This window comes from Saccostrea cucullata, unplaced genomic scaffold (assembly GCF_032062105.1).
Source record: "Saccostrea cucullata isolate Sc308-1 unplaced genomic scaffold, CSIRO_AGI_Scuc_v1 ctg50, whole genome shotgun sequence".
Lineage (NCBI taxonomy): Eukaryota > Metazoa > Mollusca > Bivalvia > Ostreida > Ostreidae > Saccostrea > Saccostrea cuccullata.
In genome coordinates, this window is record NW_026931583.1 from 312,274 (window position 1) to 325,162 (window position 12,889).

The following is a 12,889-nucleotide window of genomic DNA, read 5'->3' on the forward strand; positions in this document are numbered from 1 at the left end:
GTTCTGCTTTGACTTCCTCAGAGGGTGAATTTCTACAATCATTTCATTTCGGGTTGTTCTTTGGTTTCGATTTCGAGTGAGACTTCTTCCTTTGGCCTCTCCTCGGCGCTGACTGCTATTTGTACAGCCTGTTCTTCAGGCGCCGGGATTTCAGCAGTGGGTTTCTCTTCCACCGCCTCGACTGTCTCAGCAGCGGTGATTTCTATGCCCACTTTCTCTTTGGGTGCTTCAGTGGGTTTCACTTCCTCAGTGATTTCGGTCTTGGCGATCTCAGCAGCTTGCTCAGCTGTGAGTTCAACACCCACTTCCTCTGCCCTCTTTTCAGAGGGAGCGAATTCGGCCTCGGCTTCCTCCTCAACGACTTCAGGGGCTTCTTCCACACCCAGTTCTGCTTTGACTTCCTCAGAGGGTTTCTCCTCTGGAATTTCTACAATCATTTCAGTTTCGGGTTGTTCTTTGGTTTCGATTTCGAGTGAGACTTCTTCCTTTAGCCTCTCCTCGGCGCTGACTGCTATTTGTACAGCCTGTTCTTCAGGCGCCGGGATTTCAGCAGTGGGTTTCTCTTCCACCGCCTCGACTGTCTCAGCAGCGGTGATTTCTATGCCCACTTTCTCTTTGGGTGCTTCAGTGGGTTTCACTTCCTCAGTGATTTCGGTCTTGGCGATCTCAGCAGCTTGCTCAGCTGTGAGTTCAACACCCACTTCCTCTGCCCTCTTTTCAGAGGGAGCGAATTCGGCCTCGGCTTCCTCCTCAACGACTTCAGGGGCTTCTTCCACACCCAGTTCTGCTTTGACTTCCTCAGAGGGTTTCTCCTCTGGAATTTCTACAATCATTTCAGTTTCGGGTTGTTCTTTGGTTTCGATTTCGAGTGAGACTTCTTCCTTTGGCCTCTCCTCGGCGCTGACTGCTATTTGTACAGCCTGTTCTTCAGGCGCCGGGATTTCAGCAGTGGGTTTCTCTTCCACCGCCTCGACTGTCTCAGCAGCGGTGATTTCTATGCCCACTTTCTCTTTGGGTGCTTCAGTGGGTTTCACTTCCTCAGTGATTTCGGTCTTGGCGATCTCAGCAGCTTGCTCAGCTGTGAGTTCAACACCCACTTCCTCTGCCCTCTTTTCAGAGGGAGCGAATTCGGCCTCGGCTTCCTCCTCAACGACTTCAGGGGCTTCTTCCACACCCAGTTCTGCTTTGACTTCCTCAGAGGGTTTCTCCTCTGGAATTTCTACAATCATTTCAGTTTCGGGTTGTTCTTTGGTTTCGATTTCGAGTGAGACTTCGTCCTTTGGCCTCTCCTCGGCGCTGACTGCTATTTGTACAGCCTGTTCTTCAGGCGCCGGGATTTCAGCAGTGGGTTTCTCTTCCACCGCCTCGACTGTCTCAGCAGCGGTGATTTCTATGCCCACTTTCTCTTTGGGTGCTTCAGTGGGTTTCACTTCCTCAGTGATTTCGGTCTTGGCGATCTCAGCAGCTTGCTCAGCTGTGAGTTCAACACCCACTTCCTCTGCCCTCTTTTCAGAGGGAGCGAATTCGGCCTCGGCTTCCTCCTCAACGACTTCAGGGGCTTCTTCCACACCCAGTTCTGCTTTGACTTCCTCAGAGGGTTTCTCCTCTGGAATTTCTACAATCATTTCAGTTTCGGGTTGTTCTTTGGTTTCGATTTCGAGTGAGACTTCTTCCTTTGGCCTCTCCTCGGCGCTGACTGCTATTTGTACAGCCTGTTCTTCAGGCGCCGGGATTTCAGCAGTGGGTTTCTCTTCCACCGCCTCGACTGTCTCAGCAGCGGTGATTTCTATGCCCACTTTCTCTTTGGGTGCTTCAGTGGGTTTCACTTCCTCAGTGATTTCGGTCTTGGCGATCTCAGCAGCTTGCTCAGCTGTGAGTTCAACACCCACTTCCTCTGCCCTCTTTTCAGAGGGAGCGAATTCGGCCTCGGCTTCCTCCTCAACGACTTCAGGGGCTTCTTCCACACCCAGTTCTGCTTTGACTTCCTCAGAGGGTTTCTCCTCTGGAATTTCTACAATCATTTCAGTTTCGGGTTGTTCTTTGGTTTCGATTTCGAGTGAGACTTCTTCCTTTGGCCTCTCCTCGGCGCTGACTGCTATTTGTACAGCCTGTTCTTCAGGCGCCGGGATTTCAGCAGTGGGTTTCTCTTCCACCGCCTCGACTGTCTCAGCAGCGGTGATTTCTATGCCCACTTTCTCTTTGGGTGCTTCAGTGGGTTTCACTTCCTCAGTGATTTCGGTCTTGGCGATCTCAGCAGCTTGCTCAGCTGTGAGTTCAACACCCACTTCCTCTGCCCTCTTTTCAGAGGGAGCGAATTCGGCCTCGGCTTCCTCCTCAACGACTTCAGGGGCTTCTTCCACACCCAGTTCTGCTTTGACTTCCTCAGAGGGTTTCTCCTCTGGAATTTCTACAATCATTTCAGTTTCGGGTTGTTCTTTGGTTTCGATTTCGAGTGAGACTTCTTCCTTTGGCCTCTCCTCGGCGCTGACTGCTATTTGTACAGCCTGTTCTTCAGGCGCCGGGATTTCAGCAGTGGGTTTCTCTTCCACCGCCTCGACTGTCTCAGCAGCGGTGATTTCTATGCCCACTTTCTCTTTGGGTGCTTCAGTGGGTTTCACTTCCTCAGTGATTTCGGTCTTGGCGATCTCAGCAGCTTGCTCAGCTGTGAGTTCAACACCCACTTCCTCTGCCCTCTTTTCAGAGGGAGCGAATTCGGCCTCGGCTTCCTCCTCAACGACTTCAGGGGCTTCTTCCACACCCAGTTCTGCTTTGACTTCCTCAGAGGGTTTCTCCTCTGGAATTTCTACAATCATTTCAGTTTCGGGTTGTTCTTTGGTTTCGATTTCGAGTGAGACTTCTTCCTTTGGCCTCTCCTCGGCGCTGACTGCTATTTGTACAGCCTGTTCTTCAGGCGCCGGGATTTCAGCAGTGGGTTTCTCTTCCACCGCCTCGACTGTCTCAGCAGCGGTGATTTCTATGCCCACTTTCTCTTTGGGTGCTTCAGTGGGTTTCACTTCCTCAGTGATTTCGGTCTTGGCGATCTCAGCAGCTTGCTCAGCTGTGAGTTCAACACCCACTTCCTCTGCCCTCTTTTCAGAGGGAGCGAATTCGGCCTCGGCTTCCTCCTCAACGACTTCAGGGGCTTCTTCCACACCCAGTTCTGCTTTGACTTCCTCAGAGGGTTTCTCCTCTGGAATTTCTACAATCATTTCAGTTTCGGGTTGTTCTTTGGTTTCGATTTCGAGTGAGACTTCTTCCTTTGGCCTCTCCTCGGCGCTGACTGCTATTTGTACAGCCTGTTCTTCAGGCGCCGGGATTTCAGCAGTGGGTTTCTCTTCCACCGCCTCGACTGTCTCAGCAGCGGTGATTTCTATGCCCACTTTCTCTTTGGGTGCTTCAGTGGGTTTCACTTCCTCAGTGATTTCGGTCTTGGCGATCTCAGCAGCTTGCTCAGCTGTGAGTTCAACACCCACTTCCTCTGCCCTCTTTTCAGAGGGAGCGAATTCGGCCTCGGCTTCCTCCTCAACGACTTCAGGGGCTTCTTCCACACCCAGTTCTGCTTTGACTTCCTCAGAGGGTTTCTCCTCTGGAATTTCTACAATCATTTCAGTTTCGGGTTGTTCTTTGGTTTCGATTTCGAGTGAGACTTCTTCCTTTAGCCACTCCTCCGCGCTGACTGCTATTTGTACAGCCTGTTCTTCAGGCGCCGGGATTTCAGCAGTGGGTTTCTCTTCCACCGCCTCGACTGTCTCAGCAGCGGTGATTTCTATGCCCACTTTCTCTTTGGGTGCTTCAGTGGGTTTCACTTCCTCAGTGATTTCGGTCTTGGCGATCTCAGCAGCTTGCTCAGCTGTGAGTTCAACACCCACTTCCTCTGCCCTCTTTTCAGAGGGAGCGAATTCGGCCTCGGCTTCCTCCTCAACGACTTCAGGGGCTTCTTCCACACCCAGTTCTGCTTTGACTTCCTCAGAGGGTTTCTCCTCTGGAATTTCTACAATCATTTCAGTTTCGGGTTGTTCTTTGGTTTCGATTTCGAGTGAGACTTCTTCCTTTGGCCTCTCCTCGGCGCTGACTGCTATTTGTACAGCCTGTTCTTCAGGCGCCGGGATTTCAGCAGTGGGTTTCTCTTCCACCGCCTCGACTGTCTCAGCAGCGGTGATTTCTATGCCCACTTTCTCTTTGGGTGCTTCAGTGGGTTTCACTTCCTCAGTGATTTCGGTCTTGGCGATCTCAGCAGCTTGCTCAGCTGTGAGTTCAACACCCACTTCCTCTGCCCTCTTTTCAGAGGGAGCGAATTCGGCCTCGGCTTCCTCCTCAACGACTTCAGGGGCTTCTTCCACACCCAGTTCTGCTTTGACTTCCTCAGAGGGTTTCTCCTCTGGAATTTCTACAATCATTTCAGTTTCGGGTTGTTCTTTGGTTTCGATTTCGAGTGAGACTTCTTCCTTTGGCCTCTCCTCGGCGCTGACTGCTATTTGTACAGCCTGTTCTTCAGGCGCCGGGATTTCAGCAGTGGGTTTCTCTTCCACCGCCTCGACTGTCTCAGCAGCGGTGATTTCTATGCCCACTTTCTCTTTGGGTGCTTCAGTGGGTTTCACTTCCTCAGTGATTTCGGTCTTGGCGATCTCAGCAGCTTGCTCAGCTGTGAGTTCAACACCCACTTCCTCTGCCCTCTTTTCAGAGGGAGCGAATTCGGCCTCGGCTTCCTCCTCAACGACTTCAGGGGCTTCTTCCACACCCAGTTCTGCTTTGACTTCCTCAGAGGGTTTCTCCTCTGGAATTTCTACAATCATTTCAGTTTCGGGTTGTTCTTTGGTTTCGATTTCGAGTGAGACTTCTTCCTTTGGCCTCTCCTCGGCGCTGACTGCTATTTGTACAGCCTGTTCTTCAGGCGCCGGGATTTCAGCAGTGGGTTTCTCTTCCACCGCCTCGACTGTCTCAGCAGCGGTGATTTCTATGCCCACTTTCTCTTTGGGTGCTTCAGTGGGTTTCACTTCCTCAGTGATTTCGGTCTTGGCGATCTCAGCAGCTTGCTCAGCTGTGAGTTCAACACCCACTTCCTCTGCCCTCTTTTCAGAGGGAGCGAATTCGGCCTCGGCTTCCTCCTCAACGACTTCAGGGGCTTCTTCCACACCCAGTTCTGCTTTGACTTCCTCAGAGGGTTTCTCCTCTGGAATTTCTACAATCATTTCAGTTTCGGGTTGTTCTTTGGTTTCGATTTCGAGTGAGACTTCTTCCTTTGGCCTCTCCTCGGCGCTGACTGCTATTTGTACAGCCTGTTCTTCAGGCGCCGGGATTTCAGCAGTGGGTTTCTCTTCCACCGCCTCGACTGTCTCAGCAGCGGTGATTTCTATGCCCACTTTCTCTTTGGGTGCTTCAGTGGGTTTCACTTCCTCAGTGATTTCGGTCTTGGCGATCTCAGCAGCTTGCTCAGCTGTGAGTTCAACACCCACTTCCTCTGCCCTCTTTTCAGAGGGAGCGAATTCGGCCTCGGCTTCCTCCTCAACGACTTCAGGGGCTTCTTCCACACCCAGTTCTGCTTTGACTTCCTCAGAGGGTTTCTCCTCTGGAATTTCTACAATCATTTCAGTTTCGGGTTGTTCTTTGGTTTCGATTTCGAGTGAGACTTCTTCCTTTGGCCTCTCCTCGGCGCTGACTGCTATTTGTACAGCCTGTTCTTCAGGCGCCGGGATTTCAGCAGTGGGTTTCTCTTCCACCGCCTCGACTGTCTCAGCAGCGGTGATTTCTATGCCCACTTTCTCTTTGGGTGCTTCAGTGGGTTTCACTTCCTCAGTGATTTCGGTCTTGGCGATCTCAGCAGCTTGCTCAGCTGTGAGTTCAACACCCACTTCCTCTGCCCTCTTTTCAGAGGGAGCGAATTCGGCCTCGGCTTCCTCCTCAACGACTTCAGGGGCTTCTTCCACACCCAGTTCTGCTTTGACTTCCTCAGAGGGTTTCTCCTCTGGAATTTCTACAATCATTTCAGTTTCGGGTTGTTCTTTGGTTTCGATTTCGAGTGAGACTTCTTCCTTTGGCCTCTCCTCGGCGCTGACTGCTATTTGTACAGCCTGTTCTTCAGGCGCCGGGATTTCAGCAGTGGGTTTCTCTTCCACCGCCTCGACTGTCTCAGCAGCGGTGATTTCTATGCCCACTTTCTCTTTGGGTGCTTCAGTGGGTTTCACTTCCTCAGTGATTTCGGTCTTGGCGATCTCAGCAGCTTGCTCAGCTGTGAGTTCAACACCCACTTCCTCTGCCCTCTTTTCAGAGGGAGCGAATTCGGCCTCGGCTTCCTCCTCAACGACTTCAGGGGCTTCTTCCACACCCAGTTCTGCTTTGACTTCCTCAGAGGGTTTCTCCTCTGGAATTTCTACAATCATTTCAGTTTCGGGTTGTTCTTTGGTTTCGATTTCGAGTGAGACTTCTTCCTTTGCTATCTCCTCGGCGCTGACTGCTATTTGTACAGCCTGTTCTTCAGGCGCCGGGATTTCAGCAGTGGGTTTCTCTTCCACCGCCTCGACTGTCTCAGCAGCGGTGATTTCTATGCCCACTTTCTCTTTGGGTGCTTCAGTGGGTTTCACTTCCTCAGTGATTTCGGTCTTGGCCATCTCAGCAGCTTGCTCAGCTGTGAGTTCAACACCCACTTCCTCTGCCCTCTTTTCAGAGGGAGCGAATTCGGCCTCGGCTTCCTCCTCAACGACTTCAGGGGCTTCTTCCACACCCAGTTCTGCTTTGACTTCCTCAGAGGGATTTATAAGATTTAAGGTTCTCTGCATCTGAATAAAGGATTTCCAAATGAAAATTATGTCTTTAAATCCCATAAAATGCAATGATTTCCTTTTCTATCAAAACTGTAAGGTGAAAGTCTTGCATTTTAAGGTTTAAGTTTTGTTTCCTCTTTGGGAAATTTCTTTAATGGATGAAATCAAACCTGTGCTTTTCTTTCAATCAGCATAGGAAAGACCCATTTAAATGAACCCTTCATAAAAGTATATTTTTTTAAAAAAACCCACTCAATTTTATTTAACAACTTATCATGTGTATATAAGACACAAACACACCAGGGTCCAATCCTATTGATTTCATAAACATATTCCAACATAAGAACAAATTTTTAATGGTTTCTTTGAAACTGACAATAAGATAAGTTCAAGAAAAATTGAGGTTGAGGAATACAGAAAGGTCAAAGTTTAAAGTTATCGAATTAAATGAATCTCAGCAATATATATACATGTATGAGCATGTAAGGTTTATAAAATATATTGATTTTCTTTTTATTGATACTGAGCTTAATGCAGTTTAACAAATGGAAAGATGAAAGGACTGAAAGACAAAAAAGGGACATGGAAATATTTCTTAGCCACAATAATGGCAGGACATAAAAAAAGAAAGATGAGATGTTTATTATTCATTATTCTTTGCATTTTAAAATAGGGTTAAATAGTGCTTTTTTTTTTGATTATTTAGAAAGTATTTGTCATAATGATGTCGGGGGAGTGGGGCTGGGTTGATTTTTTATACTAAGATTCTTAATATCCATACAAATGTTAATTGTACAAGGTTAACTGATTTATTATTTGGACTAAATGCATGATTACACAATAGTACATGCAATTGTAATTTACGCATACATGTACATAACTATTTTATTGCAGTACACTTAGATTTCATTTGCCTTGAATAGGTAAATAAAATAAATCTGTAATATTATCCTTTGAATTTGTTAAAAGGTATTATAAACTATCAGTTCAGTCAAATTTTATTTAAAGTACTTTACAAAAAAAGAAAAGAATTACATAAAAATGATTTTAATATGTACCTATTAAAACCAGCTCAGCCATAGTGGATGCAGCACCCTCCTGGTTTGTGGCTTGGCAAACATATTCACCTTCATCCTCTTTGATTGTTTTGTCTATAGTCAGTGTACATGTTCCATCTGAGTTATACTCAGTCTAAAAGCAATACATTATACATGCACTTATTTAATTCCAGAGTCTATGTACAAGCATTTAATTAGATCAAATAACAGTGAAAGCCTCATGGAATTTAATAGTCACGTGAGTATCATGAATTTTTTTCAGGCTATACCTAACATGGCCAGCCTTTCCTGGGACTCCAGAAACAAAAATGTCCAACAGTTGGTGAGGAATATACATTTATTATTAAGATTGTATGAAGCTTGTTTCTTATAATTAGATGATCAAGATTAATCAAGATTTTAAAAAAATAATATTTAAAAAAACAACAACATATGATTGACATTCCATTCAGATCTTGAAAGGATTGCCAATGTGCACATACTTTGCTTTGTTAAATGTCATGAAATAAGGAATGTTTGCTAAAATACAATTATTGACTGTTTATTATAAAGACTTTATAAAATTCTACTTTTTATGTATAACATGTGAAAATCTAATCCTGCAATAACTACTGTTGACCATTAAGGCACAGTCAGCTTTAAATGGATAACAATTACATATTACCCTAAAACTTAAATATTGTGTCATATTTTTGTTATATACTGAACGTATTTAGAAGGCATTTAAGGATTATTGACCATAGAATTTAAATACACGTACCTGGTATGTTGTTGAATCTTCTATCACTGCATCATCCAACAGCCAAACAATATTTGGTCGTGGGATTCCAGTGACAACACACCTAAATTGGGCAGGTTTCCCTTCTGGAACAGCTATTTTTCTTAACACTGAAGTAAAAACAGGTGCTTCCCCTTTGGGGATTTCAGGTGCAGCTTCATCCTTTTCATCGAAACTTATCTCCAATTCCTTTTTCTGTGATACAGGGAGTTCCTCTTCAGGCCTGAGCAGTTCCTTTTCTGTAATGACTTCCTCCCTAGGTGTCTCTTGATTTACATCCTCACTAATCATTTCCTCAGTCTCCTTGGCAACGACCTCAGAGACCTCTGGAACTGCTGCCTTCAGAGGGACCCCTGTCTTCTCAGGATGAGCTGACTCAGTCTGAACTGTGATTTCCAGCGGAGCAGTTTCAGCCGACTCCGCAGACACAATCTCGAAAGAAACTTCCTCCGTCTCAGAAGTGATAACATCACTTCCTGTGGATTCAATTGGTGTGATTTCAGATTTTTCTGGGGCCAACTTTTCTGTGGCCTGTACATCTAGACCCTCCAATAAATCTGGTTTTTCTTTGACCTCTGGCAAGGGCTGAGCTTCCTCTTCACTCTTGGGAAGCTCTTCTATTAGAAGAAAATTGAAGTTATAAAGTGTTCATGATTTATCTCAAATACTAGGTATCTATCCATTTGTTCTCTTCAAGTCAATTTTACTTATTGTTCAATGAGAATATACTGGACATTATGGAAAGACTTGTATAATCAGACATTGCAGGAAAATATTTTAATTTTTAGAATTGGTATCCAATCTTTCTTGGGTTACTAATTCAATGATAGTTTAAATCAGACTTTTACTTAATATTTACCTTGTATTTGTATTGCTTCTTATATAATGTAATGAATTGCCAAATTAGGAGAAAAAATAGAAACATGATGAAAGGATGAAAGTGGTTGTAAACAAAGTGCAAGAATTACTTTCATAAGGTATTCCATGTATAACTAGTATATAGAAGAATGGTCCAAAATGATTAATTATGGTACGATTTTAAATTTTAATAAATCATAAGAACTCCATTAAAGAAATTTACAAAATTTTAATCATTGTGCAAATAAATTTAAATTCAAATGCAAATGATCACTTCTAGCAACTGTTCATTTCAAACTGACGAGAAAGTACCACTTCATATTCACAATTCTTGGTAAAGAAATTAGACCTTTCTCTATTGGTTTTTATCAAACATCCTTTTTATTACCTTTCTGACCCCTTCTGTCAAAAGTACTTTTTTACTCAAGCTTCAAACTAAGAAATCATATGATATCATATTATTTGAACCAATACCATTGAATGATTACCACTGACATTCCTAGTGGTAGCAAACAAAGTTTGTAGCAAAGGTAATGGCTCAAACATATCTTATATATAAAGTTTGTAAGTAGGAAAGTACATCTGGCAGCAAAAGTGGGACAGATTTTGTTGTTGTTTCCTTTAATCAATTCTTCCCTTTTTTGTTTTCCATTTTCATTCCAGAGGCATGCTTTGCAGAGTATCATCTATAAAAACTTAATACATGCATTAGTACATGATAAAGAATTCAGGAAATTGTTTTATATCCATACAATAGCAATGACTGAAATTAATCTTAGTTCAGACTTCCAATTTTACTTAACATCATTCCTGAATTCTTATAAAAATTACAATCAATGCATAACAATTAATATTGGGTTTTTTTTATGTTTAGACATAACTGTGGAATCATTTTAATTCAGGGAGGTCAAAGTTTCACTAGTTCATGAAGACATTATTTCATGGATAACTTGTTTATAAATAGGATTCAATAAAGTAAAACAATAACAGAAGTTTTCGTTTGTAATGGTATAAATTTGTTTGGTTAAGTTGACACTGAAATCCGTAAATACTGGTATCCCATGAACAATGATAATTCCACAGCATCTAATCTTGGGTGGTGAAGTGAAAACAACATGTAGTGCACATCTAGTGCAAATCAAATATGCACACCAAAAATAACATATTAAAATTACCAAGTAACATTCTGCAGACAATAAACATATAAAAATAAATCTTGTTTTACAAGAAGAATGTAACAGGAAAATATAAGGAAATTCAAACTCTTCTGGGAAAACTATTTTTTGTACGTGCACAACCTGTTAAAAAGAGCAGGAACAGAAAACTAAAACATTACAGCTTGCAAAAGACACTACAAACAGTGAAATAAAACATATTTAAATAGTTTACTTCTGAAATGCAGGTGAGCTTAGTTTGTACAGAGTAGTACATCCCTTTTAATTTCTCAAGAGTATTAACAATTTTATGATTGTCAGAATGTTGACAACATTAGGGAAAGATCTGGATCTGTTTCTTTTCTATAATACTGTAGACCAAAGGTATGATTGAAAGCATAAAACAGATTCTGGATCATGCAGATAACTGACAGGAAATTACAACACAGGAATGCACAAAAACATGCACAAGAAATTAGACGAGACAACTGCTTTCACTGAGAATTTTATTTGGTCCTTTACAGGTAGAGGATAAGAAGTCCTTAGTCTTTACAATTTCATAAACAAATTTTTAAATTTGTCCTTATGCAACTGCACTATCCAGAATCATGAGTCATTTAAACTCCATATGCAGGTATTATAAATATGTGTGCTTATCATATAAGCTCACCTGCGTTATGTTTTACATATGTTTTAAAAGCAAGATCATTATATGCATCATTCATTCTCTGATCCCTGAGTTTTCCTGACAGTGGATACAATTGATTTTGACAAACATCAAGCTATGAATATAGCATTTCTTGATAAATTAAAGTAACTTGCTTGTAAAACAAATGTTTACAAAATAAATTAAAATGCACAAACAAAATAAAACCAAAAATAAGGTAATAATTGAAATTCATATTGCTGACCATGCAATATATTAAATAATGATCAAAATCTAAACTTAACTGATAACCAAAATCTAAACCTAATAGATATACGTCCTGTAATTCATCATACAGATTTTTTCAAAACAAAATATGTTTCATAATTGCTGAATTAGAGTCCAAAACTAAAGAGAATACAGTACAAGAAACAGCTACCAAAACTGTAAATCCAATTGGCAATTTTCCAAATTATGAAAATAAAAAGTAATATTAAAAGCAGTAAATTCATGCTTTCATCGTCGGCTAAATTGGGTTGCCAATCTAAAACTGGCATATTTTCAGTGGGACAAGTCACATGATCTTGTAATAAAGCACCTGATTGGTCAGATTCACTCTCAGCACCAGACTGAAACACTATAAAGGAAATTATTTTTTTCTAGTATTTTTCAGGATTTTCTGAAAATTGCATTACTAGTATTTTATTTTTGTATTGTTTCAAGATTATATTATAAAATATTTTAATGCTAAAAAATATATTTGAACAAAATAATGAATATAAAAAATATAATTTGAATGTTTAATACAATTTCTTAATTCTTTGTTAAAAATCAGAATTACCCGTACAATTAGGGACACCACAACAGCTAACAATGCTCAATCTAAATATACTGGAATGATTGCTATGTGCATCTATAATTCTACTTTTTCTACAGCTATGGGGTTGCTAGGAGTGAGATCTAACCAATCAGGAATTTAACTTGGATAACTTATATTGGCTAACGTGACATCTACCAACAAAGAACCAAATTCAACTTTGAAACATTTTTTTTTCTGTAAATGGCTGACAATTTGGTTATCTTTTGATATATATTACTCTCTTCGAAAATTTGTAACCAAGTGCAACCAGTACAGATGAAAGTATTCCTCTGTCTGATATGTTTGTGAGATCAAAAGGGGTTAACAAGGAGCTGCAAGCAATCCTAAAAACAATAGTCCATTATTTGGTAAAATAGTCAACAAAACAAAACTAAGCAGTGGTCACTTTTGGGGTAGTGTCCGGATTGGAACTTTTTTCCAGTGCATTTCGACATAAACTTCAAGTTTGTAGACTTCTTCATGCAGTAAGACACAAGCACCAGCATTCGACTCTAGACAAACGGAACAGAGTAAATGGGTTATCTATTTCATGAAATATGCCACTGCAATATGACAATGAGATATACATACTTTACACAGATGGATGAAAAAATAATTTTTTCAATGTAATGTCATAAAGAAAAATATTAAAATAATTTTAGTGGGCAAAGCAGATCTCTTACTTAAATTATATTTGGGAGAAGACAAAATTTTAGCTATATTCTAACACCATGCAAAGAAACAAATGAAATATTGTTTGCATGAAAAAAATTATGAT

General features: G+C 41.8%; 1 protein-coding gene across 1 annotated transcript in view; it reads right to left on the reverse strand.

Annotated features, from left to right (window-relative positions):
• LOC134233068 (titin-like) overlaps positions 1-12,889 on the reverse strand; it is a 177,995-nt gene that overhangs the window by 79,452 nt on the left and 85,654 nt on the right. The window contains 3 exon segments of the mRNA XM_062715064.1: positions 47-6,805; positions 7,817-7,949; positions 8,577-9,211. Of these exon segments, the coding sequence (XP_062571048.1) occupies positions 47-6,805; positions 7,817-7,949; positions 8,577-9,211 (7,527 nt within the window).